Source organism: Polyodon spathula, chromosome 6 (genome assembly GCF_017654505.1).
Source record: "Polyodon spathula isolate WHYD16114869_AA chromosome 6, ASM1765450v1, whole genome shotgun sequence".
NCBI lineage: Eukaryota > Metazoa > Chordata > Actinopteri > Acipenseriformes > Polyodontidae > Polyodon > Polyodon spathula.
This window is the reverse complement of record NC_054539.1, coordinates 43,747,284-43,770,030: the sequence shown is the minus strand read 5'-3', so window position 1 is coordinate 43,770,030 and position 22,747 is coordinate 43,747,284. Positions and strand designations below refer to the sequence as shown.

General features: G+C 38.1%; 1 protein-coding gene across 2 annotated transcripts in view; it reads right to left on the bottom strand.

Annotated features, from left to right (window-relative positions):
• The window catches only part of memo1 (mediator of cell motility 1), a 28,809-nt gene that overhangs the window by 3,607 nt on the left and 2,455 nt on the right, over window positions 1-22,747 (bottom strand). For both annotated transcript variants that reach the window (XM_041252916.1, XM_041252917.1), the window contains exons 2-8: window positions 15,914-15,995; window positions 8,930-8,998; window positions 7,046-7,158; window positions 6,164-6,275; window positions 5,793-5,935; window positions 2,738-2,814; window positions 150-254 (exon numbers count right to left, since the gene is read on the bottom strand). In XM_041252916.1, coding sequence (XP_041108850.1) covers window positions 150-254; window positions 2,738-2,814; window positions 5,793-5,935; window positions 6,164-6,275; window positions 7,046-7,158; window positions 8,930-8,998; window positions 15,914-15,995 — 701 coding nt within the window. The remainder of the gene's footprint in view (window positions 1-149; window positions 255-2,737; window positions 2,815-5,792; window positions 5,936-6,163; window positions 6,276-7,045; window positions 7,159-8,929; window positions 8,999-15,913; window positions 15,996-22,747) is intronic.

Here is a 22,747-nt window from a genome sequence, read left to right as displayed (position 1 = left end):
CTTTCAACATTCGTACCCAATGCAGAAGTGAAGAAAGTGTTTAAATATATATCTTCATTTACTGTAGCAAATGTTATGTTACATTATTAACATGGTAATGCATGCCAACAGTAAGTTATACTTAACAGATTTGGTGGCACAGTACTTACATTTAGCAGCACACCAATTGGATGACGCCCACAAATAGTGTTGCGATATTTCTTCAAGTAGTTACTAAAGGATATAGGCTCTAGCTGCTCTATAATACTCATTCCCTAGAAAACAAACAGTTATATATGACAACATAAAATACAAAATTTAGCTAATCTGCTTTCAAACGGTAAATGGCAACATGCAATATGTATTATAAGTTGGCCATTACAGCATTTAAGCAAGGCTCGAAGTTAACATATTTGGTAGCATTTTGTTACCCAAAATTCTTAATTTGATACTAGTTTTTTTTTTTTTATGCAGTAGCATTTTTCTGATACCTTATATTACACTGCAGTTTATATAACAGACCCAGAGTGAACATGTACACAATTACCGGTATTAGTTTTTTAAACTTGTACATTATCTTTCATAAAGTGGGAAACCATTGTAAATAGAGCTTCCTAATTTAGACTATGTGTGTGTGTGTATATATATAAAATATTGTGTGTGTGTGTATATATATATATATATATATATATATATATATATATATATAGCACCATCAAACTACAATTTACACACATACTAATGTCACTGTTTAATAAAACAAACCCAGCCTGCTTTTTTTTTTAAATCTTAGCTGATATCCCTTATTCTGTTATTACTTAGTTAATTTCTTCAAAATTGTACAGCATTGTGAACAGGCAGGGTGGGAGCATACATATTGTAATGTATGTGAGTGAGGTCTGTGAAGTGCAGGAATGCTTGGAGTAGGAGGGGCTGTGTTTCACATCGGTCGAGCAGCCTATGGGAGACAGGCATGGACCACAGGAGCTGCCACTTTCCAGGCAGGCAGCAAATCCTCACTACTGCCTTAAAAAGTTAACTTCTAGCCCTGCCCTTTATTTAATGTTTCCACACAAACACAATAATTATTATTTTTTTTACTTTTGAAGTCTTCCTAGGAAAGTGGAGCGGGATGAGGCGGGACTATCTGGGGTTAAAGACCAGTGACGGGGGAGTGTTTGTTGTTGTTGTTGTTGTGAAGCAGAGAGAGACGCGAATAAACAGAGATTAGTTCCACCCCGAGATTCCTTTTAAAAATGTATTAGTTTTAGCAGCGTATGTTGTGGCCCACAGTGACCTGTTAATTGTTGGTTAACAATTGTCAGATTGTCTTTGATCATTTATTAGTGTACTACATGTATTCAGTTTGGCACTGAAATCAACTGAAGGCTCATTCTTATAGCACTAAGGGATTTTTGTTACAATATTTATGAACAAACCAGTTAGTGTAACACGTTGCATGAAACTTTTTTAAATGTAGCAGTAGCGTGCTGGAATTAGCTTTCGTTTTCAAAACAGCTCGGTTGTAACCTTGTAATTTATAAGGTCATACAATGCAGGATTCAACGATACTGTGGCACACTTTTTTCCCCCCATTATTTTTTAAAAAAATCGCTTTTTTTTTTTTTTTTTTTTAGGTGTGGATGGCACATCAAATACGTAGATGAGAGACATGGTTGCATTCTTGTAGAACTTAGATATAAAACAAAATATACTCACATGGAATTGCATTAGTTCCATTACTCACATGGAATTGCATTAGTTCCATTACTTAGTTGAGCACAAGGTGGTTTCAATAAATACTTTCTGATTTAAATATAGGCCTACTATGTGATAGTTTGGGATATTATTTAGAACAGTAGGTAGGTGTTCACTTTTATATATAATTATTAGTTGAATAAACCGCTACTGAATAAGATCATTTTGCTACCTACTTTCCAGACAGGTAGCAAAACCTCACTACTCTTAAAAGTTAACTTCTAGCCCTGTATTCTATATATATATAGCATTCGATATATGAATAATATATACTTATTTATATATATATATATATATATATATATATATATATATATATATATATATATTATATATATATATATATATATATATATATACTATATATTAATATATTAATATATATATATATATATTATATATATATATATATATATTAATTATATCATATATATATTGTGCGAACACGAAATATATTATATTATTTATTTATTTAATATTTAAAACAACAGTAATATATTTTTAAAAGCAAGAGTTGCAAGATAAGACCATCTTTTTACCTTACCTTATTTGGAATAATTAGCAAAAATGACAATACATTTAAAAAAAATTGAGAAGTATAAATGTGCATGTGTTTATTTTTTTAAACTGGACACTTAATTATACCAGGTAATCTGTACTTGGTTTAGCGAGGGACTACTGTATTTTATATTTGTATAAACAGCAGAATCTAAATCAGCAAACAGCAATAATTGCAATTACTGCAATTTTTGATCCCACAACTTAAGCAGTACTCTGCATGCCACTGTTTCTAATGATAGTTGTTGAGGGTGGCTCAAAACATAGCCAAGGGCAAGCAATGGTGATATAACACCATCTGACTGCAGACAGCTCCCCAGTGTGTTCCAAAGCAGCCAACACTTCTGACACATGGCAACACTACCAATGTTAACATTTCAGTTCTACCATGGTTTTATTTCCTGATGCCACAATGAACAAATAGAGCTCAAAGTCTTCTTACCATTTTATCAAGGTGTTCAATAGAGCTGTAGATCTCCCCTTGGGCATCGTCATAATATGTATAGCGGAAACGTTGTCCTTTGTAATAAAAAAAAAAAAAAAAACACAGAATAAAATATTACCTATCAAAGCTGAAATATTTGGTAAAATTTTTCTCACAACGCTGAGGAAAAAAGACTGAAGAAATACTAAACATTTAAAAATAAACAAATTCAATACAACAAAAGTAGCACAGCACAGTAATCCATGAAAATTAAATCCTGATACACAACAGTTTATCTTAATATCTTGTGTTTACTAGTAGTCATCGTCATGCATGCCTCCCTGCATGATCTGCAGAACTAGAGTTTTTAAATCTGTCTTTCATTGACATCTGTGGTTAATTTACTGATCAGTGCAACAATGCTGCTAAAGGGATCACATTTTTTTTAAATCAGACACTCCTCACGTCAGTGATATTGTTGGGTTATTATCATAAACATGGTTCCCTGAAATAGAAACGTAACCATTATCGAATGGGTGTTTACCAGTAAAGATCCCGGAACCTGAATAGAATACCAAAGCTGCACACAAGTGCCCGAGACGTGGCCATGCTTGCTCCCCAGTAAGTAAGAGGGCTACAGACACAGGTACTAGTATCATTTTTTCTTTAAACATGCTTCAACCATGGATGCAGCGACCTTGAAGGTTAATGGTTACATTTCTAATTTCAGGGAACCATGGTTATAAATTTGGTTAATAAATTACCAAATTTCCCTATCAAGTACGAATTGTAACCATTACCGAATGGGTGACTGTACCAAAGCCGTCGCAAGGCAATACTGCATAACGACTGGACTGCTACTTTGCCATGTGCGATACCATTCGAAACACCAGAAACAAGTAGCTAAGTCTAAAGAATTGTGGGAATACTCACCTCTATGTTATGTTGTAAGGGTTGACCCTGAAGCCGCCCTCAACACTCATTCCAAAGCCAGGGTTTTGGGGATCCAAGACATTTACTCGATAGAATTTTGTAAAGGTATGGGGAGTAGCCCAAACTGCTGCATTGCAAATGTCACTGACAGATGCACTCTGGAACAAAGCCCACGAAGTTGCCATGCGTCTAGAGGAGGAAAGTTGGCTTGCTCATAGGCCGTCCTGACTGTGTCTGTTATCCATTTTGATAGCCTCTGTTTAGACAGGGCTTGCCCATGGGACTTAGCCCCTTAACAAAAAAAAACTGTTCGGAACACCTCCAGCTTTGTGCCCTGTCCATAAAAGCTAGTGCCCGCACAGGCAGAGCGTATGGAGCTGTCGCTCCCTGTCAGACTGAAAAGGAGGTGGATGGAAAGTCTACAATCTCAGAGACTGGTTGATGTGGAATGATGAGACAGTTTTAGGCAAAAAAGCAGGATTGGTACGAAGCGTAACCTTTGTCTTGGCTTCTTAAATTGAAAATGCTTGCATCTCACTCACTCGCTTGGCGGAGGTGATTGCAAGCAAGAAAGCCACTGTAAGTGACAAATTTCAGCTCTGCTGAATGTAAGGGCCCAAATGGAGGCTTCAAGAGTGCCTCAAGCATTATGTTAAACCTCCAGCGAGGAACAATATCCTTCAGGAGGTGGCCGAAGCCACCGAGCTCCTTTCAAAAATTATCCCACCAGGAAGTGATAGGGAAGGGCCCTGTCCAAGAGAAATGGATATCTCTTCAGAGCTGAGAGACACACACTTTTCTAGCATGCGCTTGGAAAAAGTCACGCAAAACTTGCAGAAGCTGTGGTCAGCAAGTGCCTGTCTTGCATGCTCTGGCCCTAGGCAGGAAGAGCACCTGTCGTGCTTATCCTCCACTGGGACACTGACCTTGCAAGTGTCACAGGAAATTGTCATGATGCAACAGCAATGTAGTGAAAACCTGTTGTCTCAGTCTACCCAAGCACCGCTGCACAGTAATGTACTAGTACAGTAGTCCCTCAGGCTGTTCAGTAGCAACACCCCTGTACAGATTGTAACAAGTCAATGGTGCACAATACTGTGAAAAAAGAACCCAACAACTGCCACCTCAGTCTGCTCAGCAGCAGCACCGATGTACAGAATGTAACAAGACAGTATACAGGACTGAAAACTGTCCAGAAATTGAACAGTAAATGGTACACATGCTGTGACTTGCACCGGGTCAGAACGGTGCCCTTGGTAAAGTACACGTGCAGTGGCTTGCATCGGTAACTTTGTCCTGCGTTACCGCAAGAAGCAGTATACAGGGACAGTATAGCTTCTGGAAATCCCTAAACAGCATTCGTAATGGTGAAGCAAGCAGCCACCAAGACGGCAGCGATATACTGTGGCAGACCGAAACAATCTACCTAAGCGTATCAACGCACTGCTGCTGAGCACAGCAGCAGTAACAGTGTTATTTTGTGTTTATTTTAAACAAAAAAAAAAAAAAAAAACGACAAGAAAGAGAAACTCACAGTAAACAGTAATCACAATAATATAACTTCCATTAATGCACACACGAGAAATATTCTCACAAACCAGTAATAGCAATTACAATTCAGAAATAAGAATATCGTTTCTAAATTAAACAATTCTATTTCTTTTTTATTTTATTTTAACTCCAGCCGGAATTATTAGCAGCCTGGAGGACAGCACAAGTCAGGCTGGATGAATTCGACGAACTAGGGACCAACAGGGGGGGGGGGGGGGGGGGTGGGGGGGTGGGGGGGTGGTTCACCACCCACCGAAGCCACCGGCTCCACGCAGTGCACAAGACTGCTATAGGAAGTAACAAACAGGCTGTGTGCAAAAATTACATGTAATTACTAAACTAAAAATACAACGTTTCAAAAATAATTATTATGCTCTACCCTCAGAATCTGAATGGAAATTGATACTAGTACCTGTCTCTGTAGCCCTCTTATGCTTTTAGGGGCGAGCATGGCTACGTCACAGACGCTTGTGTGCAGCTTTGGTATTCTATTCAGGTTCCGAGATCTTTACAGGTAAACATCCATTCAGTAATGGTTACATTTCGTACTTGATAGGGAAAGTAGTAAAGATTCAGGCATCCATCTTACCCCAGTGACAGAAATCTGAGGAAATCACAAAGAGGTTACTAGGATCAGCCAGGTATTTACTGAGGAGTTTTCCATAGTCCTGTTCCTTGGACTCGCTCAAAGCTCCCACCAATATAGGAACAATAGCAAAGTCATCTTTATGGCTTAAAAAAAAAAAAAAAAATGTGTACAATTATCTCTCTCACACCAAAATACTTCTGGAATTGCAGATCATATAAAGCGGGGGTTAAAAATGTGAATCTTTTTCATCGCAGTTGTGGTTGGCAATTATACAATGAAGAACACTCCCTCTATACCTAGACATGAGACTTCCACTCAGGCTTATAGAATTTAATGACACAAAATATTGGCATTTAAGTTGAATGCTTTACCTTTCCATGGCTTTAGCAGTATATGGTAATTGCATTTCAATACTGTGTTCTTCTTCATCTGTTTGCAGAGTCATGCGTTCAAACATCCCCGTTTTCCAGAGGTCAGCATAAACTGCGAAAAAATAAAAAGCAAAATCAAATCGTATTCTCTCTTGAATAAAACCATGTGTTTAAATTCATATACTGTTTCATTGCTTCAAAGGATGTTCTGTAAATATAAATAGGATTATCATAAGCCAACATCACAGAAAACATAGTAGCATAGCACTGCATATTGCGCTATACCTCAGTGCGTATGCACTCTGCACCTCTGACGACAAATTACTCACATTGAGGGTATTTTTTTTTTTTTAACAGAAATTTAGGACTCGGGTTTAAGGAGCTAATGGAAAATACATCTTTAAAACTCCTTGCGCAAATCTGATTAAATGTTGCGGGGAAATGTATTAGTATGATGAAGACAATATACGCATCTCTTATTAAGGCAAGCTATTCCACTTTTCAGTGGTACTGTGACAGAGAGGGAAGGGATCTGAACTCTAAATCTCCCTCCCGGCCAGAGAAGGCGCTGTGTAAGGTTGGTTGTACACTTTCCCAGGATGAAGTCAGACCGACAGGGAGTAGACACAGAAAGTCTGTCATCCTGGGGAGGTCGCGTAGCCACAGGTCTGCTAAACAAATCCATTGCAATCAGCTGGGGTGTCCCCGGCGAGTGGACAGACCAGGGGGCCGAGCTGATTGCGGGGAGGAGTTGGGCAGTATTAAGGGGCTGCAGCTACGCGAGTATGGCCCCTTAAATTCATGGTGTTTCCATGCAAGTTAACCACAAACAGGCAGCACAGCTGTCACCAAGAGTCAAAAAATCTTAACTAACTGTCTCACCCTTTTGATCAATTCTCAGGTCATACAACGGCGTTCTGTAGACTTCGGCAGGGGAAAGTGCACAGCGAGAGAGGGGTACATGATGTGAAGGTCCTAGGATAAATACTCTTCGACTGCAAGAAAGAGAGATTTCTAAATGATGAGGTACAAGACAGTATGAAATCTGATTGCAGGCTTCAGCTTCTCAACATTTGGGCCCTTACATTTTTTTTTTCTAGACAGAGCTTGGAAAATGCTAAACGGGGTCAGAAACTGATCAGTTAGCTACACAGCAAGATGGCAACAAACACAGCTTTAGGCATTTTTTCTTCCAAATGAAAGTCACAGACTTAACCAAACAGCATGCATTACATTAGATGGTAACAAACCTTATATATGCATTAAACAGAATGGTAATTTAAAAATTACAGTAGGAAGCACTACTAAAGATTCAAATGGTTTAGTTACTACAGTAGTGCTACACAACCACTGTTAAAGAAAACCAGAGGCCTTGTTCTAGGTTTTTAAACTTCACATACTGTATCCTGTTCACACATATATTTCTGGTTCTTATTAGAACAATCTAGTGTTAATCATCAACAGACAGATGGACATACTCACGTATGACAATAACCTTAATCTAAACATCCTTCTTGCACTTTGCAGTTAGTGAAATACCACATTTCCATGAACCACATAACCCAGGTACGTGCTTGAGTTGCCACCCATACCTCTGTTTCCATGTTTTTAAATTACTCGAATTGGCTACTAATTCAGGCAGGAGCCTGAGTTCTCTGGTCCTATTTCACTCCTTGGGCTGGCCTAAATTCTAAAATCTAAATTTGGGCTGGGAGGAAATTACATCATTAAACGTCAAATCAAAAATGTTGTAGTCGGTGGGAACATACCGTATAACAGGACATTTTGCCTGGTATTAAATTTGGTGGATTTGCTACATTCATTGAGGGATTTTGACGGTTTTTGAATTGCTGTTTTTCACAGAATCACAAAGAAAAATACAACACAGTTTTGCATTGATACTTTTAATTCCAAAAAGGTTCAAATAAATGTTTACTTAATGAAACCTGTCGCTAAAATCCCATTTACAGTAACTTATTATACTAGCATCTACAATATTATGCAGCAACTTGGAAAACCCCCCCCCCAAGAAAGGTCTTCTAATCATTTAAGACTCGCAAGCACTGGTAAAATTAGCTCAGTTTTATACAGTGCAGAATGAATTTATTTTAACATTTTGTTTTGTTTATGGACTTTGTGATACCTGCATGGCGGGAGTCTAATAATATCTACAAACTATCAACAATAACAATCAAGCATTAAGAAAAATGCTTAACGTAAAAAAAAATAACAGTCCTACTACAGTAACAGGCACAGTTTACTGTGCCTCTGGGTTTCTGATCGCATCAGATCAATTCCCTACTTTTAAGCCCTTTGATGGAAATGTTCAGCCTACTTTTAATGTTTTCCAGCAAATTTGATTCATCACTGCCATTCTCATATCCACTTTGCGTGAAACAAATGCGAAAGAATATCTAGACAGATTTCTCTTTTAAACCACCGACAATTTGACTGAAATACTGTCTGCAGTGAATGCACGTCTTGACATTTAACTCGCAAGTACTTCCTGACCAACTGACGAGATAACTCGGAAAACATAATCCTTTTTCACCAACTCGAGTTCTTGGAGAATTCAGACGAATTTGAGTGCACTCAAGTTGGCGGTCCATGGAAACAAGGTATTAGCTTTTCATATATGTTGGCACAAGATCACCCAATTCAAACTTCTTATGCCATAGCCTAAACATATATTAACAGGTTACACAACACGCTGTGGAGTTTACAAGAAACACTGTGTGTATAATAAAGGTGTTGTGTAACACTCACGTGATAGAAGGGTCTACTTGCTTATAAGCAAACGCTGCACATGCTCCACAGTAGGTATACCCTGCATGACTGAAGAGAAGCAAGAGGATGAAAAAATATTAAGTACAATATAAATAGCACATTAACAAAAACATTGAAAAAAATGTGTAACCCAAATTTCCTTGTATATCTTTATCCAAAAATAAGACACTTAAACTTCTTTCAGCACTTGTGTTCTCCCTTAGAGGCACAATTATATTTAAGCAATAATCACATCACTCAAGTAGTGTTGGAACAATAACTGATTATCATGATCTTATCGCTAATGTTTTTGCATCGATTATTTTATGGCATTGAAAAATTATCATTGATAATCATATTATTGTCTGTTACCCTATACATTTGTGGGTAACAGTAGCTCTGCGTTAAGCAGTAAGTGGCACTGGACTGTTGGCGTGTGGCGTAAATGTGCTTTCACAGCAAGCACTTCAAATCATAGCAAACATAACATACATTTTTTTAGAATAACTGTACACTTGGAGACTTTCACATCGGTCATTTAGAATAAAATGGACAGGGTCTAAAATATACTGTGTTACTATTTCTCTGTGGGTGTCCATCAATATGGCAAACAACTTTATTATCGTATTAAAAAATAAACCATATATAATCACATACATATATACATATACAGTAGAACCTCATTTATCCACGTCTTCAATTATCTGAAGTAAGTATACATTGGCAATAATGTACTGTAACGCCCGCAGTGTGCACACACAACGACGTCGAGTGTCAATCTAAAACCTGTGTAGTCATCGTGAAGACAGCAGCCCTACAGATTGGAGGATTTATTTCTGACTGTGATGGACTTTCTCAAGGTTCAAAAGAATGACTTGCATTGGTGAATTGTTTAAAAAAAAAGCTGTTATTAAAAAACAAACAAAAAAAACACTTATGTTGGTACGTATTTTGTTGAAATGTAGGAAGTTTTAAAGTAAAAAAAAAATAAAAAATACAGAATTGTATTTTTGTTTGAAATCCCTGAAAACTAGCAATAATTCGCTACCATTATTTAATACGAATGCATGGAATAAATGAGCGAATACCTTGTGATATTTCTAGCTGCTAGACACACGACTTGGTTTATAGGGAAATTGTGAGCTCTGATGGGCTGAATAGTTTAATCCTGTCATAAAATGTCTTATGATCTTGTAGTTTTGAATTATTTTTATTTATTTTGTAGTTTGGGTTTGGAGGTGTATTACATTTTGATTTTGCTAGGAGTAACACTGCTGAAGTAAACTAATTTAAAAACATTATTTTGTCAATATAGTGTATTGCGTACGTTGCCAGTAAACGCTAATTTGGTTTACATTACTAGTTTCTGTATTTTATCATGCATTCTAGTCACACGCAATGACAATGAATTTATCCACTGATTTTAAACATCCATGGACCTATGTCTCCCTAGCACGCGGATAAACGGAGTGTATATATATATACACAAACTTATACACACACACGCAGCTGTGCATTATGAGCATCAACAATTTACTCAATGCCTCCAGTAGTGTTTTCTACTATTATAATAACCTTAACTTGCATAAAGGAGGAAAAACATTGAGTAAAATAGTTCACATCACTATTTTCAAGTTGTGTTATCCAAAGGATAATCAAGTACAGAGAAACATCATCTCTGTAATTAACAAACCCAGGATTGGAAGACCCAAAAAGCTCTAACAAGAATGAGCTATAATTGAAGATAATATCATTAAAGAATAGAAAGAAGACATGTGCTGAATTGACAACAGAACTGGCAGAAGGCACAGGTGTCATTGTCCATCAAATCAACAGTATGAAGGCCACTGTTGAAATCAAGACTTAAAGGATGTGCTGCAGTAAGAATACTTCTGTTAAGAAAGGGGAACAAGACTAAAAGAATTGTTAGACAGCTTTTGGGGTCTTCCAGTCCTTGGTTTTGTGAGCTGTTTCACTCAATGTTTTTCTCAATGAAAAAGCATGGTAATCATTTTAGCTGTATTATCTATAATCAATAAAACAGCTCTCTTGTAAAGAAAAAACGAAGAGAAACAAAAAGGCCCTCCCTAGATGACAGAATTAAAGTTATTAAACTTGTAAAAGACAGTAAGTGCCAGAAAAACTACTGTAAAATTCAGCACTAGAAAGTCTCGGATACAGCATTTTGAAATGGAAAAAACTACAGCTTGAAGTTTTAGGTTTTTATTTTTGTTCATGTGGCCGTGTTTTGAGCTGATTCAATATCTTAACTTAACTACTAAACAAAATCTCTTTACCTTGATGTCCTGATTGACTTCCTGCTTCTCTTTCACCTTCCAATATTCAAACACAAGAGCAAGCAACAACATGAAATCACTTCCCCTAGATGCTACTTTAACTTGCATTTTGTTCTTCCACTTGTCTGGGAACTAGGTAGCTCCCAATGTGTCCATTTTGTGGTGTTCTTTACCAGTAATTTAACAGAATATTCTCAAATAGAATGTAGCAGCTTAAGACTTAAGCATTAAAAATTCAAGCCATACTTATAAGAGTATAAAAACAATGTGCGCGGTAATCAAAAAAGATGTTATGCTTATGCTGGCGTTGGTTTCAGGATGCAATCAATCAACACGTACATGAAAGGCAGACACAGGTATTGAAATCTGCAAAGGATTTAAAACAATTTGTGTGACCCGAGACAGGCAAGTATCCTTACTTTAACAAAATAAATTGTTTTGTAAATGCATTACATTTATTTAGATTATTAGATTACATCTTGTGGCTTTTACAGCGTACAGTGGTTTGCAGAAGGAATCACCCACCTGCAAAGTTTTCATTTTGTTGACACCTGAGCGTACTCCACACCACTTTCAAATTAGACCTCACATGTAGAATCTACCCAAAACAAGTCAGGGATAAAGTGGTAGAGGTACAGAGCAGGAAAATGGTACAAAAAATTTCAAAAGGCACCGATTATCCCTCTCAGCACAGTGAAGTTCATCATTAAGAAGTGAAAGATGCATCATACCACCCAAACACTACCAAGATCAGGTCGCCCTCCCACATTGAGCAGACAGGCAAGCAGGAAACTGGTTCAGGATGTCACTCTGAAGCCAACAAAGACCTTGTGAGATCTGCAAAGTTCTGTGTCTGAGATGGGAGTCAGGGTTCACACATCAACAATAAGCTGGTCCCTACACAAAGCTGGCCTGTACGGATGAGTGGCAAGAAAGAAGCCATTACTCAAAAAGCCTTTTCTTAAAGCACGTACTGAGTTTGCGAAAAAGCATGTAGATGATACTGCTGACATGTGGAAAAAGGTTTTGTGGTCAGACGAGACAGAAATTGAACTTTTCAGTCTAAACTCCAAGCGTTACGTTGGCGCAAGCCCAACACTACACATCACCCAGTCAACACCATCTGAACTGTCAAGCATGCTGGTGGCAGCATCATGTTACAGGAATGCTTCTCTTCAGCAGGGACTGGGAAACTTGTCAGGATAGAGGGGAGAATGGATGGTGCAAAGTACAGGCGAATCCTTGAGGAAAACCTGTTGGAGTCAGCCAAGACTCAAACTGGGGAGGAAATTCACATTTCAGCAGGACAATGACCCGAAGCACAAAGTCAAAGTCACACTCGAGTGGTTGAACAAGAACAGAATTAATGTCCTTGATTGGCCCACTCAAAGTCCTGACTTGAATCCAATCGAAGATTTATGGCGAGACTTGAAGATTGCAGTCCATCGATGATTCCCAACAAACTTATCAGATCTGGAGCAATTTTCCCTGTGAAGAATGGGCAAAAATGTCACCATCCTACTGTGCAAAGGTAATAGAGACCTATCCAAAAAGACTAGAAGATAGCAGTAATTGCTGCAAAAGGTGCTCCTATCAAGTACTGACTTAAGGGGCTGAATACTTATGCAACCAGTAAATTTCATTTTGTACATTTTCTTTGCAAGTTTTGCTGACATTTAACCTCCTCCTCATATAACAGTGTTCAGTTTAACCACTACAGCTTTGAATAAAAAAAAAGATTGTTTGAAAAACTGCATACAGTATTTGTAATTCAACAAAATGTGAAAACTTTGCAAGTGGGTGAATACTTCTGCAAACCACTGTATGCAAGACATACATAATTACAGGAAAGCATGTTAGAGACAAACAGAAAATTCATAAGTTATGGACCCTCTTAAGAGACCACCTGTGTTAAGAGGCCACTATTAGACTGTCCCTTGAATGGTCTGTTATACAGGTTTTATTGTGTGTGTATATATAATATACACATACAGCTCTGGAAAAAATTGAAACCACTGCAAATTTCTTAAATCACCATCTCTACATGTATGGCAGTCATTCCATTCCAGTGTCTGTTGAATTCCAACACAGGCACACCTCATTCTACTGAATGAGGTACTGATTAGGGGATCACCTGAACCAAATCTTATTTAATGAGGAAAAGTATAAAAACCACTCCTGTGGTCATCACTATCCTCTTGCAATAGGTGCAGTGCTAGTGGTACCTCAAACGTAATTGGAATAAAAAAATAACTATTGACCATGCCCAAAGAGTTGAAAAGGAAAGTTTTGAGTGAGGAAAAGAAGGGTTCAATTCTGGCTTTACTGGCAGAGGGATACAGTGAGCATCGGGTTGCTTCCATCCTTAAAATTTCAAAGACGGCGGTTCATAAGAACAAGGTCAAGCAGCACACATTGGGGACAACAAAGCTACAGACCGGCAGAGGGCGAAAACGACTCTCCACTGACCGGGATGACCTCCAACTCATTCGAATGCCACTCAGCAACCGTAGGATGACATCAAATGACCTACAAAAAGAATGGCAAACGGCAGCTGGGGTGAAGTGCACGGCGAGGACGGTTTGAAACAGGCTCCTAGGGGCAGGGCTGAAGTCGTGCAAAGCTAGAAAAAAGCCCTTCATCAATGAGAAGCAAAGAAGAGCCAGGCTGAGGTTTGCAAAAGACCATAAGGATTGGACTGTAGAGGACTGGAGTAAGGTCATCTTCTCTGATGAGTCCAATTTTCAGCTTTGCCCAACACCTGGTCGTCTAATGGTTAGACGGAGACCTGGAGAGGCCTACAAGCCACAGTGTCTCGCACCCACTGTGAAATGTGGTGGAGGATCGGTGATGATCTGGGGGTGCTTCAGCAAGGCTGGAATCGGGCAGATTTGTCTTTGTGAAGGACACATGAATCAAGCCAAGTACAAGGTTGTCCTGGAAGAAAACTTGCTTCCTTCTGCTCTGACAATGTTCCCCAACTCTGAGGATTGGTTTTTCCAGCAGGACAATGCTCCATGCCACACAGCCAGGTCAATCAAGGTGTGGATGGAGGACCACCAGATCAAGACCCTGTCATGGCCAGCCCAATCTCCAGACCTGAACCCCACTGAAAACCTCTGGAATGTGATCAAGAGGAAGATGGATGGTCACAAGCCATCAAACAAAGCCGAGCTGCTTGAGTGGCATAAAGTCACCCAACATCAATGTGAAAGACTGGTGGAGAGCATGCCAAGACGCATGAAAGCTGTGCTTGAAAATCAGGGTTATTCCACCAAATATTGATTTCTGAACTCTTCCTAAGTTAAAACATTAGTATTGTGTTGTTTAAAAATGAATCTGAACTTATTTTCTTTGCATTATTCGAGGTCTGACAACACTGCATCTTTTTTGTTATTTGGACCAGTTGTCATTTTCTGTAAATAAATGCTCTAAATGACAGTATTTTTATTTGGAATTTGGGAGAAATGTTGTCAGTAGTTTATAGAATAAAACAAAAATGTTAATTTTACCCAAACACATACCTATAAATAGTAAAACCAGAGAAACCGATAATTTTGCAGTGGTCTCATTTTTTTCCAGAGCTGCGTGTGTGTATATATATATATATATATATATATATATATATATATATATATATATCGCAGTGCTCCCTCACTATAAGACTCTTGATAATAACACTCCTACAGCATGTCCCCCCAATTCCCTATACCAGTGATTCATGCAATATTTCTACAATAAACACAGTACCGGTGTTTTTCAAACTATAAACAACTTCTCAGTCTAACTTCAGTTTCTGTCTCTCCCATTTGATACAGTACCTAAACTGAAGAAAAGGATTTAAAACAGAGACAGGCAGTCATTACTTTAATAAAACAAAGTCGCTTGATGTCCTGATTGACTTGCTGCTTGTTTCACCTTCATTATTCGAACACACGAGCAAGCAATGACCCGCGTTACAGCGAAGAAGCACTGTGTGTATTTCTTTGAGCTTTATATATATATATATATATATATATATATATATATATATATATAAAATGTATTTCTATTATTATTACTGTAACATATGATCTGTATTTGGAATGCGAACAGTTAATAAGCGGCAGGTTGAAAGTGTTCAAACCATTTTTCTTTAATAATTATAAAGTCAGTCACTGCTGTCTGTATGTCAAATAGGAAAGCATTTAACTTTCAACAGTGAAGTAGTACGGTAAGAAAAGACTGCTGTACAGTGTGGTAAAGATAACACCACTCAAAACAACTGATGAAATGTATCATGTATACTAAATACACATAACACATTGCCATTTTTATATAAAAAATAAATAATTGCTGAAACGGTTCAACAACTGGTTTTTTAAAATCACAATTTAAAACTTGTATGAACTGGAAAACAACTATTTTAAAATTTAAAAAATAATTACCAAACAATTTTTTATTTGTGTTATTTTTTGCTTTTTTTTGTAAACAAGTTAGCAATAACAAGACACGTTACAAGAGATTCATTTTTTTTATTTATTCAGTTGATAATCATAGTTATCGTGATAATTAACAGTCGCTAATCGATAACAGAACATGTAATTATCGTCCAACACTACATGCAAGAGTATTACAAAAGAGAACAGGTTTTGGGTTATATGGATAATGATAGCACAGGTACTGCATGAATATAATTAAGGCTTACGGTGTAATAATGGCTCTAGCAGGTCTTTTTGTGGTTTGCACTTGAGAGAGCCAGCCTTCTAATTGTGCATTCAGCTGGGATCCTGTAACAGAGCATGACAACACAGAGATTGTATGAATTCCAGTATACATTGATGCAGTGAATGCCTACATTAGCATTGTCTATAAAAGCAATGGAATAAGCATGCTTAAAAAAAATAATAATAATAATGTGAACAGTGCAGCTATATCTTCCTGAGAATAACTTTTTTCACCACAAAACTACATATGTTTTTCCATAATGCAAAAGCCTGGGTGTCTAAGGTAAGCCTACATTTAAAATACAACCATTATTATACATATAAATGTACCACAGCAAGAGGACTGCTAGCAAATCAGCCAAACACGCCATTACCCTATGGTGTCCCAAGTTTGAATCCACCCTGAAAAACACGGCACTCTTTGTTCCCCCTTACTCATTTGCAGAGCCCCGTGAAATTATTTGTTTACAATTTTTCTTTTTATTTTACACAAATTTCATTTTATTTCATTTTAATACAGATACACATCAATGAAACAACTCAAATAGATATACTATATCAATAGTATATTTATTATACATCGTTTAAAACTACAGACAATTTATTAAACATTAATTTTTTTTTTATATAACATTATGACATTAAAACAGACCCTGCACAGAAAAATAATTGTTACAATAATGTACCATTAGCGTCAGTTACGGTAATGTACAGTCCCCCACTCTAATCAACTGCAAATTTACAGTAAAAATATAACTGCTTGTATGTGGCAGAAATACTGTAAATAGCAAGGGTTTGGTGCAGTTTTGTTGATACACTTAATGTTATTAACTACATACATTACAAAAATGTAAGTATTGAATTGATTATACAGTATGTATCTGTGTATATATTGATGAGGAATGGAATCAATAAAAAAAAAAAAAATCGATATTCGATTTAATCGTAGCTGCCCTATTTCTCTCTATTTAAACACTAAGCAAATCAGATTCATTCATTCAAAACCAAAACAGAATTTACTTCACTGCAGATTTTGCACCACTTGAAATAACAAATAATTACCATACTAATACAAAATAAGCAAACAGCAATATTTTCCTAAAAATTAACAGCTAATTCTTAACGATGGTATCTTTCGACTCCCATTCCAGCCAAGTTGCAAAATCTGCACATCACTATTTTGTCACCGTTGTTATGCGCAGTGTAGCCGTTATAGAAACAAACGTCTCTTCTTGTCCATCACAATTTTAATTCCCCAAACGGCTCGCTTCAAATTATACACCTGCGCAAGTGCTAGTCAGAGCTTCTGTTTCTCTTCTGACCGTGGCTATTGTAACGGCTGAGCCTTTATGACTGCAAGTATTTATTTAAAGTATTTTCTGTATAAACCTCACAATTTAAAAATGTCAGTCTTTTGCAACGATCCGTGCAGTTGAGTTTGTGTACTGTAATTTCTGCTGTAATTGTGTTCCCCTCCCACTATTTCTCACCGCTGGTTTGTTTCTCTCTGTGTATTGTATGTGTATGGACATGTTTTGTGTCTCCCCTGTGATTGTCTGTGTCCAAAGTGTGCGGCTGAGGGCCAGTGGGATTTGTGGTCACGAAGGGGCCAGGGCTAAGGTGAAAAAGAAGGCGCTGCAACACCATTTTCTGTTGTTGTTAGTCTTGTAACCAGGGTAGCTGGCAGAGCTGTGCTCTGTGTGTGTGTGTGAGAGAAAGGTGTACTGAATAAAAGCCCTTTGAAAAGAAACAAGCGTCACGTTTTCTGCCTCCCTGACGAGTTCTCTCTGAAATGCAGGACAGGATTGCAAATGTAGACAATGCCCACAGTGCACACACACACATAATGACATATGTCAGTCTACAACATATCATGTTTAGCACCAAATTAGACAACAGCAACCGTGAAGATGAGGAAGTGGCAATGAGGAAGACGAGACCCCAAAAGCCTGTGGAGTAGACGCCAAAACAGCAGCGCTACAGATGAAGGTTAGCAAAAGAATTCTGTAAAATGTGTTCTCCTAAGGCAGTTACTTAGTGAAGCCCAGCAAACATACTTTGCCTCACTGAAACAAAAGACTATGATGGACTTTTTGAAGGTTCAAAAGAATGACTTGCATTGGTGAATTGTTTAAAAAAGCTGTTACGAAGAAAAAAAACCTCTAACATTGTACGTATTTTGTTGAAATGTAAATTAAAATTATACAGCAGGCTTGTTTATTTAGTTTTAGATTTTAAAACAAATGCCAATAGATAAAGTATAGGGATTTTCTCCTTCCATGTGGCAACACCGCTGGGGTGAACTAGGATGGTTTATGATGCTGGTTTACAGGCTTTTGTTGCGTCATGACCTGAAGTCAATCATTTTGTCAGACAGCAGTATTTATCCTACAACTATTCCCACTGTGCTTTCACCCTAATGCTGGCATACAGTGCCCTCGATATGCACCGCAGAGAACAGGCACTCCTGGATTTCCATGGACTCCCCTTCATAGATGATTGCACTGCCTGAAGAAATTAAAATCCCTCATATCCCGCTTTCTATAAAAAATAAATAAATAAATAAAGTAAGTTTATGGATTACTGAACTTAATGCTACAAGACTTATTATGGTACCTATATAGTATGGTAGTGGTTTTCTCCACAACCTTAGTCTACCTTTTCTAGTTAAATATTATAATTAAACCTTTTCTGGAAAAATGTGTTTACCATCTAAAACGTTAGGTTATTATCATAACCCTGGTTCCCTAAAATAGAAATGTAACCATTACTGTATGGGTATTTACCTCCTAAAGACCCAAATCCTGAACATGATATACCAAAGCTGCACAAAAGGCCTGCGCTCACAGATCTCGTTATTTTTCCTTCAAGCCTGCTATAGCTGCAGCAACCTTGAAAGTTAACTGTTATATTTCTATTTCATGAAATCAGGTTTATGATAACCCAATGTTCACTTTCAAGAACGAAGCGTAACCATTACCTTATGGATGAGTATACCCAAGCCATCGCAAAGGCAATATTGCTGAATGACTGGAACGCTACAAGGCTAAGCCAAGAAGCTGCCCTGTACGTTACAATATGGAACCCTAGTAACAAGTGGGTAGGGTGAAAAATTTGAGGGAGAAACTCACCTCTATGCCTGTATTGTAAAGGTCGACTGAGAATCTAACCTTAACACTAATTCCAAAAACAGGAGTCACTGTAGATGGCAATGTAAAGAGCGGTGGACTGTGCTTGAATTGCACAGAATAGCTATACTCCAGATGGCGCCCTGAAAAAGGGCCTTGGGCCTGTGGCAGCAAACTCCTATGGTTGCCGTTCGGCTTGTGGCTTGACGTCTCTGTCTGCGTAGGGCAGCAAAACCTATTAAAGCCTCCGCGAGGAGCATGCCGTAGGCCAGTTCCGAACATCACCTCCAGCCTTTGAGGCTGCTGGGGCCTAGGTTTATGCACTGGAAGTGGTCACTTGGGAAGCAGACTAATCAGCTCCTTTGTGGATTCCTGTGCGCGGTGACACTGCTGCAACATCTTGTCCACTGCTGGACTAAATGTATGTCCTGGGACTAGAACGGGATTGGTGCCTGGAAGAGTTGGCTCGGTACCAGTTTGCTGTATTTAACAAGGGGTTGGTACTGGTTCAGGACCAGTGTGGTACTAGTTAGGAACCTGGCCAGTTAGGAAGTAAGGCCGGTTCAGTGGTTTTTGCACCTTGTTGGACCGGGTCAGTACAGGTTTGGTGACTGTAGCACCGGGTCTGTACCGGGTCAGTTAGTTGATTTTAACACTGGGTCAGTACACTACAGTACCGGATTGGAACCGGGTCAGTTCACTGACTTTAGCACTGGGTCGCTACGGGCACGGTCTGGGACTGGTGCGGTAACCTTTGTCCTTATTCGGTACCAGGTCCAGGAATGACCTCCACCAGTTCGCATTCACCGCAGGTGGCAACATAGAGGGATTCCCACCTGTACAAGCCAGTGGCAAAACCACTCAGTCAGTACTACACATGAGACTGAGGGAAGCCTGTTTGTTAGAATGGTACTAACAGCCTTCGTAATGGTGATTCAAAAGCTGTCATCAAAACGGCAGCAAGATACTGTGGAAAAGATTACAAGCAATCACAACCAAAGCAAGTATCTTGGTCCTGTGCAGTGCTGCTGAGCCCAGCTGCTGCTCTTACTGCACATGTGCTACAGCACCTCGGAGACAGGCCTGTGCGTAGCATCAGTAAAAAACTGAACACACACAGAGCAGAAAAAAAAAAACATTCACTCAGACACAGTAATTTTGGGCCTGCCGAGTGGTAAAGGCACTCCGATCAGAGTGCAGGATGCACCCAAAGCTTGAAGATTGCCAGTTCAAACCTAAGCTATACCACTGGCGACCGTGGACGGGCGTTCCCAGGGAGCGGCACACAATTGGCCAAGTGCTGCCTGGGTGGGGTAGGGGTTAGGACACGAAGTTCCGGATATGGCTGCACAGAAGGCTTGCGAGTACAATACATCTTGCCATCTCAATAAACAAGCCATGGATACTTCATCTCCCGTTCAAAATTATAAAAACTTATTTTTCGTTTGTGTTTTTCTGCATTACTATTGCTTGCAACTGCTTCAGTTACTGTAGTATTCGTACAGTCAGAAGTAGATGGCTGAGATGCAGATGGGTGATCCTCTTCACGAGAATCCCCTGGAGATGCTGACTGCTCAGCAAAAAAACTTCTGATTGACAACTGACTTGCTATCAGTGTACACATTTGGGTATTGCTGTGCGAGTCAAATATGAAGCTTATTGCTGTCACCTACAGGATTGGAGTGTACCTTAATCAATGCTGTTGTATTGCAGAACAGTTTTTTTTTTTTTTTTTTTTTTTTAAAGAAAGTAAGTATTTTACGGTCATTTTGCTGCATTATAATGGATTACCACGAATACGCATGTCTGCGTCCCTTTACCATGCTGTGCGTCCCATGAATGCATCACAAAATATTTTTCTGTCCAATAGATTTATTTTGCATCTAGGACGTAAAATTTTGTGTTAGCACGACCTCTGTAAAACGCTGGATGCAAGCAAATAATTTAGAAGTCAATAATTTGGGAGTAGCCACAACAGGACATCTCTTTGAGAAAATTTAGCGTTGCTAAAACAGAACCTGTTTCTCTCTCTCTCTCTCTCTCTCTCTCTCTCTCTCCTCTCTCTCTCTCTCTCTCTCTCTCTCTCTCTCTCTCTCTCTCTCTCTATCTCTCTATATATATATATATATATATATATATATATATTTTTTTTTTTTTCATCTCGCAACTGGAATGAAACTGACCAATCAGAAGCAAGGTTAACCCCCCTTGACACACCAAACACATGCCTCAAAACAAGATAATCATTTTAGACAAGTTAATTTATCAGGTGCAGCAGTATCCATTATTATATGATTGCAAATTAATTTACTACAAAGATATCCATAAGAAAGACAATGCCTGGGTGGCTTGCATGTTGTGCATTTAGCAGCACCGAGATATTTTCTTTCCAATTTGGAATCTATATAAAAATATGTTTATTAATAAGCAAAAATAAACCAGACAATATATGCAGTCAACATATCCAGCATTTAAATGAAAAACATGCATTTTTGCTGGCTATTAAGTCACCAAAAAGGTACCGCATTCACACAATTTGAACTTGTGACCTAATTTTAAGCTATGGCTTTTTTTTTTTTTTGGTTTGTTTTTGATAAATAACATTTTGTTCACTAAATTGTTCTGTGACAAATCCATGACAAGGTCTGTACATACGCATAAAGTGAAGTTCTGTGGCAATTCACCAAACAAACAAAAATTAGAGGTCCTACTATTCTATATGTTGTAAAACAAAGCCAGCAACACAATTGTATTCTATGTGACGCATCCCAACATTACCAAGCTCATACACAGTATTGAAGATTGAGCCATATTTATAAAGCATTTTCTGTCAAGTTCCACAGACTGTTTTAAATGGAAAAACTAAATAAAAGTAAATAATAAAAGGTAAGTGGTGACCTGCGTATAACACAGATTTTAATAGACGGTGATTATGTAGTGCTTAACAGCAACAATGTAATAACAATAACGCTGTACTTTAAAATATTAAGTTAATAAACAAAAAGGATTAAAGAAGGAATTTGTAAAGAAACAACTGAGATTGCAGTAACTTGTATATATAAAATGTATAACAATAAAATAATTTTTTTGAAAATATCAGTTCAACTATACTACTATTGTCCAGCTGTCTTCTGAAGATGTATACAACTGTACAATTATTACTAATGATAACAATACAACTTAAATATATAGGGATGTTCAATAACTCTGACCTACAGATTTTAGCCAGAGGTGGTAACTTTTATCAAAACAAAACCTGTTTTGTAATGGGACAGCCCATCTCTAGTATATCCAATAGGAATGCATGGGCGGGGTCACATTTATTTCCAGTCTTTTCAATAGTTTCCAAGTCACATCTGGTGTGGGTTGAAAATTCTGCGACTTTGCTCGCGTCGCTCTGTCAAGTGTGGATGCAGCCTTATGTTGCTGGATCTCTAGGAACGAGCGACTCTAGCCATTGACTTCACGCGTGGCACAAGGCCGCAGTGGGACGTAACAAGCATTAGGCTGTAGTGCACAAAATATGCATATTAGTAATAACTATTACAGCAATTATGTTAATGACAATTTGTGTAAAAACACAATAAAGGCAATTTATATAGCAGATGTAAGTAACAAGTACTTATCTGAAAAAGGCTCTCCAGTCTGGTCAGTCTTGAAAGGAAAAATGGTGGAGGTCATAACTGT